The sequence below is a fragment of the Micromys minutus genome (genome assembly GCF_963924665.1).
Source record: "Micromys minutus genome assembly, chromosome: 27".
NCBI classification, from domain to species: Eukaryota; Metazoa; Chordata; class Mammalia; order Rodentia; family Muridae; genus Micromys; species Micromys minutus.
The window spans coordinates 14,028,263-14,050,344 of NC_137962.1; the positions used below are offsets into that span (position 1 = coordinate 14,028,263).

The window sequence follows — 22,082 nt, forward strand, 5'->3', positions numbered from 1 at the left end:
AGGAATTCAGAATAGTGCTAGTACTAAATCACCTATGCTAGTAAAAATCAGATGATAATTACTGACCTAATACAGAGGCATGGACTATAACACAAGTTCTCCTCAGTAGAAGATATTGATGGTGCAGGGATGAGGATCATGCATGTGCAGGGCCAAGGAGTACATGCGCTACTTCTGAGCCTTACTCTTTATATTTTCATTGCTGGGAATCTAAAAAACACTTTACAAAGAATAACTTACAAAAGTAAACACAAGTAAATAAAGCATAGCACAGGCAGTATTCTGGGAGAGGTGTATGAATCTTCCTGAAAATAGGAGACAGAAAGTTGTGGTAGACACAGGGACATTGAAAGCAAAGCCTAGAATTCTGAGGTATGCAGTTTGTCCAGACCTAGTTCATCCCTAAGTGCATGAAGTGAGAGTAAACAGAAGGGCATAACTGTGAACAGGTAGAGATAATCTGGAAGGTGAATCATATTCCAGATTCATGGGAGAGTATTCCTGACTGTTATAGGCAACAAACTGTCAATTCTTAGAACACAAAACATTTATCGGACCCAATCTCAACCATGAGACAGGGACCAAGAAGAATGTGACAAAACTATTACCAACATTACAGTTTGGGTTTGTCATTAAAGCTGTGAGGGAGTGAGCAAAACAAAGCTTCCTCAGAGAGTGAGTGTATAGTCTCTTATTCGGAGAGACAGAGAGTCAGACACTGGTGACAGCTGTTGTTCGTACCCACTGCCTCCTACCTGTTAGTCCTTCCAAGTTTTACAAACTTGTCTGCCCCACCCTCTGTAATAACCCTGTAGAAGAGCGTGTTTTTTCAACTTTACACACTGAGTTTGGGGAAAATAATTAAAACTAGACAATATGACCAACTCAGTGGTCATGCAACAGGGTAGAGCCTCCTAGGAAAGCAATTAGGATTTCTGACACAGCACATGTCCCTGCCTTGGCACTCACTGCAAGTGCAGACAAACAGTGTAGATGGAAACAAAAGTCATGTACATCCAGTTGATGCTACACTGAGAGAATGTACTAAGAATATGTTTGATAACCTGTTGGCAACACACAACTATTGAGGACACCATGCTGTGGCACCAAGAGCAACTAGTTCATTGTTGTAATAAGATATTTTATCTTGGATTAATGAGCCATCAAAAAGACTTTGTAAAAGAACAAACCAGACAAGAAAAGGTTTAAGTGGGCAGGCCAGTAATGCTTACGAGACAGTAATAACATAACAGGTCAGGGCTTTATTGGGGACAATGTGAGAGACATTTAAGAGTTAATGATTCCTGTTCTAAAAAAAAAAAAAAAAGACAGTGCAAATTTGGCACTCATCTTATGAGCTTCGGTCTTTTTTTATCTGTTGTAATGCTAAGTGCAGGCCAGCAGGACATGTTGTCCCGGAGATGAGTCTGCACCCGTGTCCCCAAGTTAGTTTTTATTGGTAAATAAGAATGTCAACAGTCAATAGCTGGACAGAGGAGATGTAGGTAGGGCAGAATTTTCTCCAGCTGGGGGTCAGAGGAGAACCACAAAGAGAAGTAGGTGCAGGAGGAAGAAAGAGAGATGTCATTGGTTAGGAGTCAAGTGAACATGGCCCTGAGGGCTGGGCAATTAGAGTTTAAAGTGCCCGGGATGAAACTTGGGAAGTAATATCTTGGGGTTATCTATAGGAGAGTAGATTCTTATAGCATAGAGGCTAGGTACCTACCTAGCTTTTGCATTGTTTAATGCAATGTGCACTATAAAAGACTATATAAGGGTTGTGTGTGTGTTTTATCCTGGAACCAAATGATCTAAGGTAGGGCAGAAACCCCAGGTCAGAATAAAATAATTTCTACAACACTGGGCCCACAGCATATGACCAACAATACACAGAGAAGATATACCAAAATATTACTTATGTGTGACAAGTAGCATTAATTGTCAGCTTGATACAACCTAGAGTCACTTGGGAAGAGAGTCTTAATGATAGATTTTCTACATTGGGTTGGTCTATGGCTGCATCTGTGGAGGGTTGTTTTAATTAACTGGTGTAGAAACCCAGCCCATTATTTCCTAGGCGGGTTTTCTGGAGTATGTGAGTGGAGAAGTGGAGACAGAACTGAGCAGGAAGTACAGCATGCAGTCATTTTCTTGGCTGTGGGTACGATATGACTGGCTCCTTAAAGTTCCTACTTTGACTTTTTCACAATGATGCACTTTAGTTTAGAATTGTAAACCGAAGCAACCCCTTCCCTGCTCCAGTTGCTTTTGTCAGGATATATTACGGCAGTGCCAGAAATGAAATTTGAGCAATAGATGACTTACAAGAGCCTGGATGAGCAAATCTCCCCAGAAGAAGAGAACTCTGCCATATCTCATCATGTTAAGACTCAAGGTCCAGATGAATCACATGGGTAGCATGCAGTATAGACAGGGAAACCCTGGAGGTGGGGGGGGGGGGACTATGTTTTCCAGATGATGCTATGGGCTAAAAATATGTGAAGGTGATTTATAAAACAAAAAAGTAAAAGAGCATGATACATAAAGACTGAAATGTATGCTCCAAGGAATATTTATCAATATCTGAAGTTTAAAAGACCGGGAAACAATCTACATCTTATTCTTAAGTGATAATATCAAAGGTTATTATAATTAGTGTTTAATTTCTTTAACTGTTCAATTTTACTGAAAATTATGCAAGAGGCATGTGTTAATCAAAACATAAGTATCTAAACACACATACACACAACTGCACACACACACACATACACACAGCTCAAATTACCAGTTGGGCTGAAGATTGAGTATAATTGAGTACACAATGTGCTTGTTATGCACTTACTCGACACTAGATGTCAGAGCAGAACTGGAAACCAAACTCCTGTGTGCCAACTCACTCTGTCCCTATGAGTCACCTAGATTCCAGACTACAAGTTCCCGATTGCAGAGTCTCTGAAATGTAGTTATTTTAATCCATGATATACAGCAACAAGAAAATGATATGCCTGGTTTAAACCACCCCCGGGAGATCATAGAGCAGAGCCTGGGATCTAGAGTCGAGGAGTTAGATTTGGTTGCTTATTGACACATGGTCTTTCACATATACTTCTATCTATGCCTCAGTTTCCCTCTCTAAAGCTACATATGTTATATAAAGATAAAAGAAATAAACCATTTGATTAAACCACCAACTTGGGGCTTGACATTTCCTTGTCATGACTGTTGGGTTCCTAAGGTCAAATTGCATGAGCAAACAGAAAGGGGACAAACCTTTCTTCTTGTCTGGTCATTCTGCAGTTGACCTGTGTGTTCCCTAACTCTATAGCCATATTGAACACTGGTGCACAAACAAATAGGTACACGCATGTGTTCTTTTACTCCCTCATGCAGTTTATTTGTTCATGAGCTACACAGCTCATTTTCTCAAGTCCTTGACCTGCCTTGTGGCATTAAACAGGCTCTTGGATTATACAGTGAGTGGCCAGCTAGAATGATATAGCAAAGCCCCAACCCAAGAGACTGACCATACTTACCACCACACAGAGAGGGGCTAACACAGTAGCGTTAATGCTTTTAAAAAAAAAGAATGACTGTAGTTAAAACTATATACCTGAAATAACAAAAGAACATTGCTACTTTTGATTGTTCTAGGGTGTGTGTGTGTGTGTGTGTGTGTGTCTGTCTGTCTGTCTGTCTGTCTGTCTGTCTGTGTCTATCTGTACTGTGTCTTATTCTATAGGTAAAAGCACAAGCCCCAGGGAAAACAGTGTCTGTATATGCCTGTGTCTGTATCTTATCCTGTAGGTAAAAACTCTAGTACCAGGAACATTTTGACCCAGAAGAGGCCAGATAATTATGAATGCTAACTCTTCCCATTAAAAAAACAAAAAACAATCAAACAGACTGTTCCTATTGTTGTGAAGAGTGAGCCCCAGGGTTCTAGTGCCACAATCTGTTAGTACATGAATACTTACATGGAAAGTCTAATTCTTTCAAAATAGCAGAGAATGACAAACCTGAGACAGGGCAGTCCACATATCTGTCCTCAAAGATAACAGGCAGGGTGTTCCAGTCACCATCAATGTCCAGGCACTCTGCGGGCAATGGGGGCATGCTGGTGAGGTACTCTGAGTTCCGGATGTCCAGGGACAGCTGGCTGTGAGTCTGTATCCTGTGGAACACACAGAAAGGTAATCAGCCAAACAAGACTGGAAGTTTTCAATAGAATCTTGCCATTCTAACCCCAAGAAAACATTAACAGTGCTTTGAGCAGACGCAGGCCACGACCATCTCCCAACAAAGATATCCCCCAGTGGGGTAGCCTGCTTTGCTGAGGAACTGATCTGGGTACTGGTGCTGATGCAGTGGATTGTGGATTAGGTTACATTTGCCAGTTAGTGGAAGATAATAAATGCTGTGTGAGCAAAAGACTGGCTAAGACATGGCCTCAGATCTAAATTTAGTGCATTGGAGGAGAAACTTAAATTTATTCATTGATTACTCTGGCATCTTTAACTTTTAAAGTACTTGGAGTCTGAGTCACATTTTGATACCACTGAATTAAAAGCCACCTGAAGTAGCTTTTACAAAATATTATGTCATTACTGACAATGCTTATTAGCAAGTAAGCTAATATAATTCAGGAAGGATGATATGCCTTTTGTTTCTCTGTAGGACAATATCAAAAGCTAATATTCATTCTCCATAACCTAAACATCATTCTGCCAATAAGAATGTGATTCCAGAATAGCGATTACCCTTTACAATCTAAATGTTGGGAGGGGCATGCAACTCTAATATCTTACTAAGAGAGTAAATTCTTATTAGCTTATGAAAACCTAATTCATATTTTGTGTTTTTATATATAATGACTCAGTCACTCTTCCAAAGGTAACAGAAGAACTTATAGGACTGTAAGTTTGAGAGAATGTTGAACATGTGTCTGTCTTGCCTGCCTGCCTGCCTGTGGGTCTTTATATCCTAGCCTATAAATGCTTGATACTCTCTCTTCATTTCCCAGCCATGTGGACCCTTTACCTCTCTAAAACAACTGTATCTGTATAACCCTCCCTATATTCAAAACAAACTTTCTAAGTATCATGTCATCACCATTACCAGAAGTACCATAAGATTAACACATACACATTTGTGATTTATAGCAAATATGTACATATATACATATATAATATTAATTATGATAAGACCTATTAATTTTATAGACTAAATGTTTACCTTATTTTTTTCTACTTTTCAGTTTCCTCATAAAAGTAAAGTGAATATTATTTCCTGTCATCCAAAGCCCTACAGAGGTTTTGAAACCTCACACCTCTTTGAATATTTAATTATTTGGACATTATATCTGGATATTTATATATAATGGTTTCAGTCAGTCCTGAACATCATAGCATCTTTGGTCTCCTAAGTATGTAAGGGTGTAGCCAGAAGACACTGGCAGGTGAGCTGGTGATAATTCTGCCAGATTCACCTTCTGTGTGGCCTGGCACCATCTGATAGGCTGAACATAATTTTTTCTATAACCAGAGTACCTTTGTTTTCTCTTGTTATTTGGAATCACAATTCCAGGCTCCCCAATTTTTAGACCAGGAGGTTCATAGCAGCACCTCTAACTTCAGGGTTTCAGGCCTTTAGACATGAAACTAAAGATCTTCAGATGTAGCTGAGTTATACCCCTAGCCTCTCTGGCTTCCATACAGAGTACTGGAGCTTGTCAGCCTGAGCATGAGGCTCACTAGTTCAACTAAATTGGCCACTCAATAAGCCCCAAGGATCCTACTGTTGCTTCTTCTGCAATGCTAGCATTACAGGGCATGCTGGGACACCTTGCTTTTTATGTGGGGGCTAGATATCTGAACTCAGATCGCCTTGTTTTATGGGCACCATTTTCCTAACTGGGCCATCTCCCCAACCCCAGAAGGAATGGCCTTTTAGCTATTAAACCGTGTTGCACATGTTACATAAAAATAATGAATGCTAAAAGAGGGAGAATTAGTCTCCCCCAGAAATGAGCTTTTTAATTGGTTGTCCCATAAACATAGTTAGGCCTGAAATCACAGACGTACATGTATCACTAAACAGACTTGGGATTGTACTTAGATATTGCCGTGGCTGAAATGAATTTGTGTGTGTGTAAAAATTGAGAGAGAGCAAAAGGAAAAGGGAGGAAAGAAAAGAGAAAAGGTGATAAAATGGTATTGTTATTAAGACTATTTTTAAGTTAAATGGTGTTATAATTATTAGCATAGAAATGGTAAATTTGAGGGGAGACCTCAACTTCCCACTGTAGCACATGGCACAGTACTCTGAATCTCTGCATCATCGTCTTTATCCACAGCTATGTATCCTCTTTATCATGTAAAGGGCATCACTGAGATATTGAAACAACACAGAAGAGGGCCAGCCACACCCAGTCTTGCCACAAGGACAGACTAAACCTCAGGTTAACATGTTTCACAAATTACTCCTAATGGCTGGCTAGTCATTTTCATGACAGACATTTTCAGACCAATGTACACTGACAAAAGCCTAAGTAATCACATTCCTCCCATCAAACATTTCATCTTTTTCTGCACTGTCCCAGACACTCTCACCCATAAAGATCTTTCCAAAATACATCCACTGATTTCACAGGCTACTTAAAGGTGGTTAAAACTCACCTATGATGCAAAACCTCTTCCAGGCCAGACTATGATGGATTGTTACAGAGGAACTCATCCATGCCTTTGCATGCTAGCATCTTCAGTCCTAATGTTGGGGTTTACTTCTGCCTCTCATGTGAACAGGTGATTGTCTATAGTGACTGATCTGCCTAGCTAGAATGTCCACACCAGCACCTGTGTCTCACAGCATCGCTGCTAGCCTTACATAGTCTCTGTTCAATATGTTAGCACAAGACTCATCCTGCTGGCAACAATTATGACCTTTCCTCTAGTTTTCTCATTCTGAAATAAAATTTCTTTGTGTTCTTGACGAGCTGGACAACAGCTTACTTCCTCTTAAACAGAATCTCTCTGTAATTTGTTTTCTACTTGAGGCTTTGTGTTGATATTGTTTGTCAATTGAATGTTAAAACTGGTGTCCAATCTATTTACTGTGTAAGACATGTCTCCTTGAGAACTTCAACCTGATTCAGACCTCGACTCTTATGTACGGTGCCCAGGGAGACCATCTTTGACAAACATATCACTGCCAACTCCTCTTAAGCAGATGCTTCTCATCACTGTTTGGTCAATATGTCTATTCATTTGTACAGAGAGATGTTGTCTGTTTCATTCACTGCGAAATGGCCCACAACTGAAATAGAACACACAATTTTGCCTGAAGGACAGTTGATGTTTCTGCTTGCTGATGCAAACTGTATGTGTCTCTTTATTCGTAACTCATGTTAACTCATAAAGAACCTGAAATACCATCTGGGGGAAATTCACAGAACTAAAACCAATAACTATTTGTTTTGGGGAGTCTGGAAACTAGTGGTTAATCATTTATGAGAACACTAGTCAGAGCCCTTCTTCATTTCGTATGCCTTTATCTTGCCTATTTTTTGACTCTTGTAACCGGTGGAATAGTGAATTTATGCCCTCTATTTGTCAGGTAGAATAAAACACCTACAAAACACAATTATTCTTTACCACATCTACAGTACACCAGGACAATTAATGGCCATCAATCACCATCCCCGGTTTACATAACTATTTACACAAGAGGGTCTGTGGCTTGCACTGTTTCTACCGTGTGTGGTTGTTCCCACTTTATCCTTTCACTTGTGACTTTTGACCATTTTATGGTAAAGGAAACCAATATTGATATATTTATTGATTTCCTTTCTTGCTGCTGTGATTTTTAAAATCTCCACAAAAGGTGCTTCCAGAAGAAATGATTTATTTGGGCCTCATTTTTAGGTTCTTGTCTATTGTTGCAGAGAAGTCCCAGCAGCAAATGAAAGCAACTGTTCACTCACAGACAAGATCAGAGTGCAGCTTACTTTCTCCACTCATCTATAATGCCGGATGCCCTGTGCAGGGAGTGGTGGGTGGTCAGGTCTTCCCACATGGATCATTGTGATCAAGATAATCCCCATAGATATCCTCTTAGGCCAATTAAATCTAGCCCATATGTTATCAGTACTCCCTTTCAAGGTGACTCTGAATTTGATAAAAATTTGACCCCCCCCCAAAAAAAACCCCACAACATACAAACAAACAACCATCACAACTAGCTATAGTTGAGATAATTTTTTCAAGTACTCAGTCTTTATATATCTCTACATACCCTGTGATATGAGCATTTTGCATTGGTGGCATTCCAACCAAATTGTGCACTAGGAATGTGAAGCTTAGTGCTCATTGTCAACTAAACTGGATTTAGAATCACCTAGGAAACACACCTCTGGACATATCTATCAGCAATTTTCCAGACAAAACTGATGAGGGGAGATCCTCTCTGAATGTGGCCCCCTCAATAAGGTGAGTTCCGAGACTAAATAAGATGGGCCATAAAGAGGAAGTGAGCTGAGTACAAGCATTTCTTTTTCTACTTGACTTAGATGCTACGGGACCAGCTGCCTCATTCTCTTGTAGCCATGACTTTCTGCCAGCATGACCCTTGAAAGTGTGGGCCACACTTCTGTAAGTAGTTGTTCTTTGGTACTTTAATAGCAGTGATGAGAAAATTAATTAATGTGGAGATCAATGACCTCTGTGGCTTTCTTCTCCTCATGTCTTTTCTTCCTTTCTTTCTTTCTTTTTTGAAATCGAGCAATGGTTTTTATTTGAGATTTTTTTTTTAATGTATGTATAGACTGCAGCTGTTTTCAGACATACCAGAAGAGGGCATCAGGTCCCATTACAAATGTTTGTGAGCCAGTATGTGGCTGCTGAAAATTGAACTTAGGACTGTTAGAAGACAAGTCAGTGGCTCTTAACTGCTGAGCCATCTCCCTAGCCCTCCACGCGTGTTTATTAACTTGAGAAACATGGTTCACACATAACACAAACTCCAAGTTTTCCTTGTTTTGTTGAGACATGCAAGAATGCTTTCTCCCCTATAGTTCTGAGTCTCTGTATTTTGCTCAGAGGCCCTCAGAAATATTTTTAATGTTGACAGATTTCTTTTTCTAGTGCTAGTTTTAGAATTAGCCAGTTCTAGCCTGAAGTTGAAATGAATGAATGAATGAATGAATGGTTTGATATTCCTATAGGAGACTACAGTAATGTCAGAACAAGCCATTTTCACAAGCAGATACATTTTTCTTGCTGTCCTACTCACTTTCAGACCCCAAGAGCAAACATTTAAATGTTACTGTCTGCATATGGAATGAAACCTGTGAAACTTCCAGTGTTAGTTATATGGTAAAGATGAAAAAAATTTCAGGTCTGTCCTATACAACACAAATATTCTATGAGCCTCTACTGACTGATACAATATGGCCTCTGAAACATAAATTAACATATTACTCAAACATAAAATATTGGTGTCCAAAAGATCTCAGTGAGGTCTCTGTCCACCTTCCTCGGGGTACCTAAGTAACCTCCCCTCACATCACTCCTCTAACTTTCTGGAGTACTTCTCAGTTCTTTCTGGAAGAAGGATGCTTTAGACAGGCATCAGTCCTGGTTAGAAATTATGGGCTTTTTGTTAAATATATGTTTTAGCTACTGCACCATAGTAATTTTCTGACATAGTCTGTGGCCATACCACCTGCTTCCATTCATTTTGCAGAAGACTCAGCACAGATGTGTGCAGAGACTTAGAAAATCTTATTTTCTTTCTCAATAGAACCGGAATGTCATGGAGGAAAAGAAACATTTGGCTATTGACCTTCCCTGCATCCTGCGGCTCCCACCTCCCTAGTGTGAATACTTTCTTTGCCTATACAGGATTGTAGTCTGCAGAGGGAAGCAGAGTATCTGTTTCACAGCAAGAGACGAAAAGAAAGGGAAGTTGGAACAAAGAAAGAGAGCTAAATGCCTTAGGTGGCCATTTTCACAGGATGAAGTAGGTGGGCAATTTATTACTCACAGGTTTTCCTGAAAGGTCAAGACTGCAAGCTTTTGGTGTTCCATATAAAAGAAAGCTTCAGAAAACCTTCGGACCTGAGGGATGACAATATAAACAGCTTAATTTTTCAAGTGTATATGACCTCAATTTTCTAAACTTGAGAGTCTGAAGGAAAAGCTGTTCCCACCCACAGAGGTTTGAAACAAGAGGCTTTCCACCCCCCACGGCTGCCCACACAGCTCAGAGCCCAAACAGTATAGTGCGTGTTTATAAACTCAGTAGTTCCGTTCTGCTTTATTTTTATAGTTAAACTTTATTCTAAGAGAATATGAGATCTCTCCAAGCTGGCATAATAAATAAATGTATTGTGGAGAATTCCTAAAGTCATTGGAATTTGCTATGTAGACTTTGATCCTCAGACCCTTATTTCTCTTGTCCAAAGTGAGAAGATTCACATTGAGATATATATATTTCTCCAGGATGAGGGCAACACTTTGCATTTGAAAATATTTTTTTCTTAAGTATTTTGAGACACTTGTAATTGTCAATTTTATAAGTTCAGCTATCACCAGACACAGACAAGAGAGATGTTTTACAAATGACAGAATAGGGCTGAATAGCTAATTGGGTTGTTTGATGTCACAATGCTCATTCACTGGGTGGGGCCTGTGCTGAAATCTACAAATCAGCATCATGCCCAATTCTGTTCCTATCAATGAACCATCTTTTGCAAAGCTTCTCCTTAAGTATAAAAGCACGCAGTCCAAGAGTTGAGACCATTTTACAATTTACCCTTAAGGTGTGATGCTCCTGGGTAAGATAAGTAGTCACTTGGGAGTGCAGGGTTACTGTGTCCAGGAATTGGGTCCACAGAGCCATCAGATGGGAAGCCAGCCAAGCAAGATCCTTACTGATCTGCTCTGCTATCTTCTCTGGGTTGTTCAGCATCTGGAGGAGTAAAAAGATGTCATCCAAGGACCCAGCTCTATTGAGATGCTCCAGTCCTCCTCATGGGATCTTTACTAAGTGGTTTGCATTTACCCATTCCACACATGCTATAATACCAAATTATTATATAACATGTAATATTGAAGCACGTCTCATGCTATATAATATATTCCTGTGTACTACTGTCCCTTTGAATGGAGGAGCTAAGAGAGGCAGTAATGAGGAGAATCATCTGTTTGGCAGCTTCTGTGCACAGATTAACAGTCAGATCCCATGGTCCCATGCAAGGTTAACCTGTATCTATTCCCAGGCTATGTCTTTCCTCTTCAAGTCTGTTTCAAGTGAGACTTATTTCTATATTTCCACAAATGCTTTGTCTAATGGATCTTCTCTTGTTTTATATGCAGTTGCTACCCATTTTCTCCTTTCTACCTCAACTTCTAATCTCATCACCTTAGAAGAAATAATAATTTTCTCAAATCGCCTCCAAGTCTGGGATCCCTTCTTCATGGTCTTTGCACTGTTCCAGTGGAGGGGAATCAGCCATAGCATTGTCCCTCAGACACATACAGTTAGCAGAGATCTTGGTGCTAGAATCTACTCTGTACTGGAGTAAACTCTGAACTTAGTTCTGTATAAGCACAGTGTGTCCCCTTACCAATGCTTACCATTTGGCAAGTGAAGGACTAGAAATTTTACACATGCTTCACATTCAATCCATATGATCCTCTTTTAGGTAGAATATTAGAACCACCCTTTCACAGAAAGGAAACTGACAGTGAATTAATAGAGCATCCAAAAATCTCACCCAGCCAGGATTTAACCGAAGTACTACCTAACCATGAAAACACAGACTGTACCTCCAGAGATAATACAGGTCTCATGACCCCAGAATACTTAACTAGCAGCATCACTAGGCAGGCTTTCAGTGGCTTTGACCCATTATTATCTTCTTAACCATCACTTCCCACTTCTTAAGGAGGATTCCCGGATGCCCTAATTACAGTGTGAGCCAGTCAGACTACAGTGGGCCAGGACACTTTGAGAAAGAGCATGACAGATAGATAACTGTGGTTTAAAATGAATAAAATCACATTCTAAGTGTATAATTTCACTTTTGGAAAAATCAGATGATAGAATGCTCCACTAAAGAGTAACAAGAAGCCCACCCACTGAGCCCCAGTTCTTAATACACAGCAAGCAATGAGAGAGCCTCTTCCTTGTCCCAAAAACATGTTCAACAAAAGAAGAACGTGTGTTAAGTTAGAATGGCAGAAAGGCACAAGTGGTATACAAAGCCAAAGCCACTCAAACCCAGTCTCTTTCCCTCCTTAATCCCGTGCCTCAGTTTATTCATTAAATACACAAAGGAAACTGAGTCTAGACACAGTCATGGTTCTTATTGTACTGGATAAAGGCAGAGCAGGTAAAGGGATGTGTCTGAGAGTAAGAGTGAAGGAGATGTTTGCTGTACAATGAAGCTCTTAGAACTCAGAGAATCCCGCTTCATTATTGTGAATGGCTTCCAGATGCAAGGCTCCATTTAAATGTAACATCTTCTAAGAGGTGTGTGTATCCTTTGATGACCACTTACTGCTCAGTCCCATATAGCATCATGAGCACTCAGAGACAGAGAAGGAATGGTGCAGGGGAATTTACCTGGGGAACAGGATGTATTGCTAGGGAAACTCCAGACTGGAAAGAGGAGCTTTTCAATGCAATCCAAGTAGCTCACATTTAAATCTACGGCCAGAATCTTTACTAATGACAACAGCTAACCTGCTATATCAACACTCAGCACCGTTTTGCCCCTGGAAATCATTCCCCTTTTACCTAATGTACAATCATTTTCTCAGCTTGGCTGAACTCCTTTAAGCAGCATGTATAGGCCTGTCTGTTTGAAACACTAGACCATTTCTCAGACAGCATCTTCTCTTTGGAATGCCCTGTCCACCCCTCTAATCTTCCTTTGGCATGCTCTATCATCAACTAGGCAATGGGAGTCAGTTCTATTTCTGCTTATCAATGGCAACAAAACTCTATGCTATCAATCTAAGGTTCATCCCCCTCTTTTGACTTCTTGAAAAGATTCCCTCGACCATCACAGAAGTTACTCCTGCTCCTTCTAACAACTGTGGCTCCCTTTACTGCCGCTGTCCCAATTTGTCTGCATTCTGAGTTTAACCTCTCAGCATCTTTACTTCCGGCACAGTAGGTAACTGAGAATGTGAACTCAAAAACTCTATAGTACAGAAATAGGTGGAATCGCATCCGTGAGAGATGCCGCATGTCTAAGTCATGTAGCCCTGACATTCTGGGCTTCTGATCCTGCCCTCCAAGCACCTCCTCCCTCAGAGTGGCACTGGCAGGGACAGCATGAATTCTAAGCTCAACTTCCAGAAGAGAAGAGGGGAAAGTGAAAGATATTCATTAAGTAAGTCTTTGGGAAAATTATTTCCTCCCTAGTTGATTATAGAAACAGCTTCATTTGAGGTTACAGAGGTGTCTAATTAAGCCGCAGGAGGACTTTCCTATCATTGCAGACACGTGGACCTGTATAATTACACATGACAGGTGTGGATGGCTTTTCCCCACAGGTGAGGGGTGGGCCTTACCTGCTAGTAAGCCAGCAAGCGATCTTGGCCCTCGGCTTTCACAGGTATATTCTCCGAAGCAAAGCAGCTACCTCCCTTGACCATTGCTGAGACCCTTGACTAACTGGCCTCAAACCACAATCACACCTCTGCTCACTTTGGTTTTTCCTTGCTCATTTTGTGCTCCAGGGTATGTTACATTGTGTGAAGCAAGAAAGTGAGTGTAATGGTATGAGTGTGTGTGTGTGTGTGTGTGTGTGTGTGTGTGTGCGCACACTCTCGAGTGTTCATGAGTTCATGCATATTTGTGAATGAAGGGGTGTCCCGGGGCATTACTGTTGTCTCTGTCTCACTGAACTCAATGTTGGTTTCTCACCTGTCTCATCTTGCCCATCTGGATCAGGGCATCCATTCAGGCCAGCAACCATCACAGGTTGCTTCCTGGCATGAAGCAAGATAATTTTCCAAACCTTCTATCATGGTTAATGTCAACTGGCAACTTGGTGAAAGCTAGAATCACCTGGGATACTGGCCTCTGGATATACTTGTCTTGAATTATCTTGATTCTGTCAATCCAGGTGGAAACACAACGCACCTAGTGTGGGCAGCGTCATTCTGTGGGCTTAGGATCCTGGATTGTACAAAAGGAGGCAAAAATGCATAACCAGCAATCATCACCCTTTGCTCCTTGACCTCAAGGTTTTATTGTTGTGACTTTCCACAGTAATGACTAACCTGAAGACGTGGGCCAAAATAAACACTCTTTTCTTGAAGTTGCTCTTGATGGGAGTGCCTTATTAGGGTAACGGGAAAAGCAGATAAGACTGCCCTCTAACAAGAAAGTTGGCCAAGACAAAACAAAGCCCAACATCCACATTCTTGCTAAGTCCTGAATTTGGGTCTGTCTCAATACAAAAGGACAGTTCCAGGAACAAGGACTAAATGGTTGAATAATTCCCACAAGTTCAGGGAGATAAAGACAAGGGAAACATCTTAAATTGCTCTACTCAGAAACGGAGCTAACACTAACAAGGAAGCTACAGTCCCAGTGCAGTTCAGCGGTGTCAGGAGACTTGTCAGTGCCTTGGTAAAGGGCACAGTATTCTGTTTGATTAATTGATTCTGGGAAGTCCCTCAGCATCCCGCCACCCAGACTCCCAGTCTAGCATTTATATTTGGGCCTCATCATCGCATGCCTCAGGAAGTTAATACATATGCACATGCGTGACCTGTGCTTCTCACATGCCTGTGCCTGGAGGAGCACCCTTCCCTCCCATGTACCTGACACCCTCCTCCCTGTTCCTGGATGACACTTTGATTTCCCAGACAGAGCCAGGATCTCCACTCCTCCATGCTCTGCTTCCCTTCCTTTCTCCTCCCCACCTCTTGCACTGGCCATGTGGGCAGAGTCTGATTTATCTGTGAACACAACAGTTTCTCATTAGGCTGCAAGTGGTCTCTTCCCTGATGGTATAGCATCCTTTTTAACTTGTAAGTTTCTCACACTAAGTAAAGATACCCTGGAAGCACTCTGTTGCTAGAAACCTCTGCGTTTTCCATTGTCATAATCACTTAGAACCATCCAGCCCTTCATCCACATTAGCAATGCTTAAGATGAACACATTCTCCACTGCTTGCCACTTGCCAGAAGGTGGCGCTGTGTCATCTCTAACCAGATCCCACTGCTGAGAGTTGGAGCCTTTACCGAGTATCCAGCAATATTCACTCAGGCCAGTCCATTCATTAGGAGCAAGAGAAAGAAGCAGAAGGACCACTCTTTTCACCCTTAATACTTGGAACACCATTACCTATCATAGTTTCTTATACAATAAAATTCTGCAGGAAAATGTAGTTAAACATTTTTTGTAGCATCAGGAGAACTATAGAATTCAATGGGGCACACATGCACATAGATAAAAACACAAACACACATATACACACGGGAAATGAAAGGAGAAGAGGAACTTGGAAAGAAAAGTTTCAGCCAGGGAAGGAAGGGACATGAAAGAGGGTAGATAGTACAGGGTTAACAAAGACATAATTAATTATATACACATATGAGATTGTCAGAGAATCAAACAGTAAACTCTAAGAAAGACTTCCCACAGTCTGGGATTCTACCACAAGGGCTGGAGGCGAACAGTAGGTCTCTTGAGAAATATGCCTGATGAAGTTATTGAAAGCTCTGTCCTTCAAATCTCTCACATAAATCACTGCAGTCACCAGAGCTGACAAATTGTCAAAGATGAACGTGTCCCAGGGGCCAGGGCCACAGTGTTACCACTATCAAGTGGAGGATGCCACTGGCCCTAGTCCAGTTTGATAATCTCATCCAATGGCTGCAAGTGGCTCAGGAACTTTAAGGGGGCACCACTGCTTTGTATCCACTTGCAACTGTGCATGTGTGTGAGCACTTCCTTCAGTGTCCCCTGGATGCTGGGAGGAGGTTGCCCTGGGAACCTCACTGTTATAATGGGATAAAACCACTGTCCCACTTTCTATCTCTTTTGCCCCAGAGGTCACAGGCACATTTCAGTCTTGAGTTCCTGGTGAGGAACACCTCAACCCCCATCAAACTCATAGCCTGTGTGACTTTTGTTATTAAATCTTTTCTAACTAACACATAAGCTGGATCTTACTGGCCCCTAGCCAGCTACGGGCTACAGACTGCTGCCAGGCAAATCAGCTAATGGTTGGGAAGTGGATACTGTTCCTAGATATCAAGAGCCAAAGAAGCGTTGGGGGTAGAGTGAATTACCAATGCCCAGGAACCCATCAATCACATTTCTTTCCTGGCATTTCCGTGTGTGGGAAATTAGTACTGTCTTTTCTATCAAGGAGTTATATAAAACAAATTTCATTTAAAATTGTGAAGAAGTGATTTGGCAGAAATTCAAATTCCTCCAGGGCCAGCACTTCTTGGAATATATATATATATATATATATATGGTTTCATGATCTCTCCAGAATGGCACTTAGCCTGCCAGCACTCTTGTGTGACTTATGCAGCCCTGTTAAAGTGAGGTCAAGCTCTGACTACGCAGTGAGATAAAGGATCCTTTACATTAGGAAAAACAGGAAGGCCCCACTGTGTATGCTTGCCCGCTTGATGTGTTGTAAAAATGAACCCTTCCTCAGAAGTGGAATGTCTTTGCCTTGCTGATATAAGTTGGACTGTGTGACAATGTTCTGGGGATTGGAGAGCTCCCAGCATAGTGACTGCACCCAGTCGCCTGAAGTTGGCCTAGCTCAACCCATGGAAAAGAAGCTCCACTCTCAGCCTCCTTTCCCAACTTTGACCTATATCTAGCGATTTGATCATGCCCTCTGTACTATTGTTATAATAGACTGGTGACGATTAGAAATTTGTTTCCTGAATTTGAGAAGACAATGTGATCATCTAACCTTAAAATGTATGATTGACAAACCTCTATCTTATAGCTGTTGGTCAAATGAGGATAGTTCCAGAAGCTGCTTCTGAAGGAGAGAAAAGGTTGTAAGGCTGAGCATTTAACCCATGGGAGCTGATGCTGACTATAAGGAGACACTGTGAGAAACAGTGTGGCTGGGCATGAAGTTAGATGTCCTTTGTGTGCATCCATTCTCCGTATCAGAGAATGGATGGAGATGAGAAGATTCCTCGTGGATCTATGTTGGAGGTTCTTTCTTCTTCACATGCTCCAAAGGATGCATCCTCCTCCCACTTTATGACTCCTAGCGATGTGGAGAACTCATCCGGGCAACATGTTGAGTAGAACATTTCTTGATTAGGAGGCTCAGCTCGCTCCCTGGTGCATCAGACAACCTTGTACTTACAAAGCTCAGCCTTCTGCGCCCTCCAGAAACCCTGTACTAAGGAATTTCCCAGTTTAGATCTCTATCACTGCCCTAGTGCAAAATTACAAGGCTATGGTCTTCTCTTAATCCTTGATTTCAAAGTAGTCTCCTTTAAACCTGCTAAAATCTCACTTTCTGTTGGAAAGAATTATTAACACACTACCTGGGGTCCTGACACTGAAGTATCCCTGTCCAAACACTGGTTCATTTGTGTGCAACTCAGCAGTGAAGGCCCAAAAGTAACTAGACTCCATGCCTAACCTTGTGCTCCAGGGAAAGGCATCGCCACTAAGTCCCCAGAACTGACCTGGATGCTCACAGATCATGGGAACCTTAAACTGCTGACTTAAATGAATCAAATTTCACCTGCTCAAGAGGTACCATAGCTCCTCAGGAGACATTCATGAAGACATCCAAGAGAAAAGGGGTGATTGGCTCTTCTTATACCAATCCACCTGCCAAGGAGCCCAACAATACTAGAAATTAGCCAGTGAAGAAGAGATCCTTATGGTATTTGTGGCAAAATAATATGGTTGGAATTGTTTGCAGCCACTGACTGCACCAGAACCCATGTGCATAGCTCAAAATTGTACTATTTCTTTTGTCACCAGTTTTTTTTTTTTTTTTTTTTTTTTTTTTTTTTTTTTTTTTTTTTTTAGGATAGCTTCTGTGCTGGGGAGTTAAAGATTCTGCCACATGGAGACTGGCTGGTTGTTCCACTAGTCCTGCATCCCTGATAAAATCACTCATTCTGTGACTGATCCCTAGTCCCTCCTTCACAGAACACAGTAAGACCTGTCTTCTAGGAAATTCTGTTGATTAAATGGTGAAGCTTTAGGCACTGCGCACTAAATAGCAGCCAGTAACTGGCAGACCCACCCACCATGTGTTTGTAGCTGTATGGAAGAGGGGCCAGAGAAAGCCAGATGTTCGTTTTCTGTCTGTGTCTGTGCTGTTTCCATGTCTTCGCGTGGATAGGTGCACATGTGCATAGGCATCTATGCATGTTTCTGCTTATGTAAACCCAAAGTTGACACTGAGTACCTTTCTTACTGGCTCTCCACTTTATGTATTGAGGCAGAATCTCATGCTGGTCCATGATCATGGGAATCCTGACTCATCTAACAGTCACCTTTCCTCCAGGATCCTACTTATCACCGGGTCTGGCCTTCCCATCCTATCAAATGAGGTCTAAAGACCTGAAGTGCCTTCTTCATACTTAGGCATCAAGCAGCTTATTCACTGAGCCACCTTCCCGGGCTGTTCCTTCTTCACAGACGATAAAGCCAAGAATCATAAAGATTTATTAACTTGTCAGCACTGGTGCACAGGTCTGTTCTGAGTGCGGCTTCTGACAGTGAAGAGCCCCATCACTCTCCAAGCTAAGCAACTTCCTTGCAATACTAAACTCTTCTCCTTTTTAACAGACAGTGCTCCTCACTTCATTTCTGGAGAGTGGATGTCCCACTCTACCAAGGAAAGTGACCCAGGGGTTGTAACTCACAGCAGGTGACCCAACAGACTTACACTCGTTCCGCAACACATTCCAATTATTCTTTGCTTTACAAAAGCTTGAGACAAGTTCCCAATACAAAGTTAGCTTTGTCCTGTTTCAAGTTTCTTGAGTCCTTGTCTATCCTTAGCTAATGTTAGACCTCCAATAACAGAATGTTAAGAGTAAACAGTGAGCTAACACACTCATCACCAGGTTCACTCCCCACAATGCCCTGACCTATGGTCCATTTGGGACGATTAGGCTTTGGGGAATCTGAAGACAGCTTTGTCTTGCTTAAATGGATTGAAGCCATGAACCCCTTCCCTTGAGTATGCACAGTGTTGGCTGCATGACCTTTTGACATCTGTAGACTCCACCCACATACAATGATAAGGCTGCCATTTCTCAGCCTGCTGCCTGGGAACAAGCCAGGAACCTTCTTGCACATGTTCAAAACATGATTCATTTTTCTTGTTGTCAATCATGTTCCTAGCTTGGCCTCAGACACCCTCTGTGTTTGTACCACAGAAGCTTCTCCACCTTTTTCTCCGATAGGCAGATTTGTGGCCAGGCCCATCCCTTATCCTCACATATTAGTACCTGTGAATTCACTTTATTCTCTTTGGGGAAAATTGTGGCTTCAATGACTAACATACTGTGTGGCCAGCAAAACCAGCTTGGTCCAGCACTGTAAGTACATCTGTCTGTTTAGACTCGGGATCTGCACTGTAATTACCTGTAACTCTGAGCACAGCTGAGAAAGTGTTTCTTCAACAGCAAGAGCCTCTGGGAAGGAAGAAAAAAAACACACAATTAAACAGACCCTACATATATGCTGTCCTTGCTAACTTTAGGAAAAGGCCTGGATTTCATGCTCTAAATGGGAAAGTCAGAGAAAGAGAGACAAAGGCAACTCCAGAGACTTTGAAGAGAATCAGCCTCACCTGGAACCATAGATTAGATGCAAGATGAAACCCATAGTGAATGTCTAGCTGGAACTATAATATAATTGATTCCTTAGTGTCTCTAATACTTTGAATGCCAAAAATGAGTCTATATTTATTTGTTTCCAGATGCACATGCTCATGCATTTCTGCACATGCACAAGCACACACAAGCATACATACACACACACACACACACACACACACACAGAGAGAGAGAGAGAGAGAGAGAGAGAGAGACTCACAATGTAATTTCTAACAGAGAATGCAGACTTGTGTCTCCATCTTGGAGCTGAAAGGCAGAAGCTCAAGAAAAAGGAGTGCCAGAGTTGAGTAGACCATTGATTGGCTCCAGGGAAAAATGGCACAAATGGGCAACATAACCACCCAGGCTACCCATGGTACAGCTTGCTTCTGCACCAGCTTGTCAGCCTGAACCAGCGATCTCCAGCTATTTGTGATTTTATGGTCAGAATATTGATATTTTTTGAACTCTCTTCTAGCTCCCCAGTGTCAAAGTGAGTCATTTACATGCCGCTATGCTGCATAGGAAATGTGAACAATCTCTTGGCATCTCTGCATCCTGGTGACCTTCCATCTGACGAATGAACTAAGGTCCATGACTCACGAGTATAATAGACTTTATTCCCCTTGAATAGAACTATATCTTATGTGTTTAGCCCTATGGCAAAGTATAGAAGTTTAACCAAAAAAAAAAATGTTCATTTCAGTAAATAAACTCTGGTTTTTTATGAAACAAAAGGTTCTGTTGCTAAATGCTTTTGAATAAAATTTGTTCTCTTTTGGGCAATATAACTGGTCTCTGATTCCATACTGTCTTTTATTTTGTTTTGTGAAGCTTTAGGTCAAATCTGGAATTTGATGTATGCACAGAGAGTGCTGTCTTAAAGGGTCATAGCCTGAGTCCCCAGTATGTCTTTACAACCTGTGTAAGATTAACTTTGGAAGAAAAAATCTAACTCAGAGAATGCTTAATAATTCCAGACACTTGCTTGACCAGCTGTCACAGCTGATGAAACTAAACATTAGCTCTGAAATCCAACATAAGCATCACAAATACTCCTCTGCTCTGTTGACTAGAGACAGATGATAAAGAATCTTAAAGGTAAGCAGCTCTCACAGACCCTATAGTCTGATGGTGAAAAGCAACTTGTAAATATAGCATTGTCATGGGACCTGCTTATAATGCACTGTCACAAGCACTACCAATGATACGGCTCTCACAGAAGTACTCCAAAGGAGCAGAGAGAGAATTAGCATGCAGTTGAATTCAGACACTGAAATATGCATTTTCCTTGAATCCTGAGCTCTGGGTTGAGCCTCTGGTCCAAAGTACTTTGAGAGGAACCTCAACATATGGTATGGTTTGATGTGTGTTTGGAGATTAAAGGTCCCTACTCCAGGGTGTCAGTGTAGGATCTCTATACTTCTCTCATGGCTACCTATTGCTATATGTAGTAATTTTACTTCTATTTTTCATTTCTCTTATTTATCACTTAAGAGGAATTTTGAATCATTAATCTCCATGATACATAGTTTTCAAAAACATTTATTTGTCCTCATAAACAAATTTGGCATGTCATTACATGTTTTGCCCTTTATAAACTAGGAAAAAATTAGATACATACTAATATAATAGATATAAATGACCATATGTGTGCATATATGTATATGTGTGATTCCTTTCTGTGAATAGAGTACTCTTTTGTAAAGCTGTTATACATGTTTATTAGTTGCATTTCTATAATCATATTAATTACAAAGGACATTAAACTTGAAAATTATTCTAGAAAATGAGGGAGAAAAGTGTGTGTGTGTGTGTGTGTGTGTGTGTGTGTGTGTGTGTGTGTGTTATAATCAATGGTAGTTGATAGCCTGGAAAAGATTGAAAGACTCAAGTACCCTCCCCTTTACTTGATTGGACAATCATTTTTAGGTTATGAAGTTGAACTCACACCAATAATGCAAGATTCAATCTCTACCTATTTTAGTGATGAATTGCAGAAGCCACGGTGGCCCTGGTGTACTGCTAGCCCAGTTTGGGTCCTGAAACAACCCTTTTGCAAAACTAATTGACATTTGGAGATACCTTTGTCTTTGTCTGTGTGTTCCTTTGCGTAAGACCAAGATTATTTCTAACGAAAGCAGTTGAATATTATTTCGTAGATTCCAAGTATGCACTAGGTGTTTTAAGAAACATTAATTTGATACATAAATAGGTGGGTG

At 41.2% G+C, this 22,082-nt stretch overlaps 1 protein-coding gene across 1 annotated transcript in view; it reads right to left on the bottom strand.

Annotated features, from left to right (window-relative positions):
- FAM135B (family with sequence similarity 135 member B) overlaps window positions 1-22,082 on the bottom strand; it is a gene marked incomplete at both ends in the record, with an annotated part of 152,615 nt that overhangs the window by 23,208 nt on the left and 107,325 nt on the right. The window contains 4 exons of the mRNA XM_080939778.1: window positions 4,017-4,171; window positions 10,039-10,112; window positions 10,810-10,965; window positions 19,628-19,677. Coding sequence (XP_080795904.1) covers window positions 4,017-4,171; window positions 10,039-10,112; window positions 10,810-10,965; window positions 19,628-19,677 — 435 coding nt within the window. The remainder of the gene's footprint in view (window positions 1-4,016; window positions 4,172-10,038; window positions 10,113-10,809; window positions 10,966-19,627; window positions 19,678-22,082) is intronic.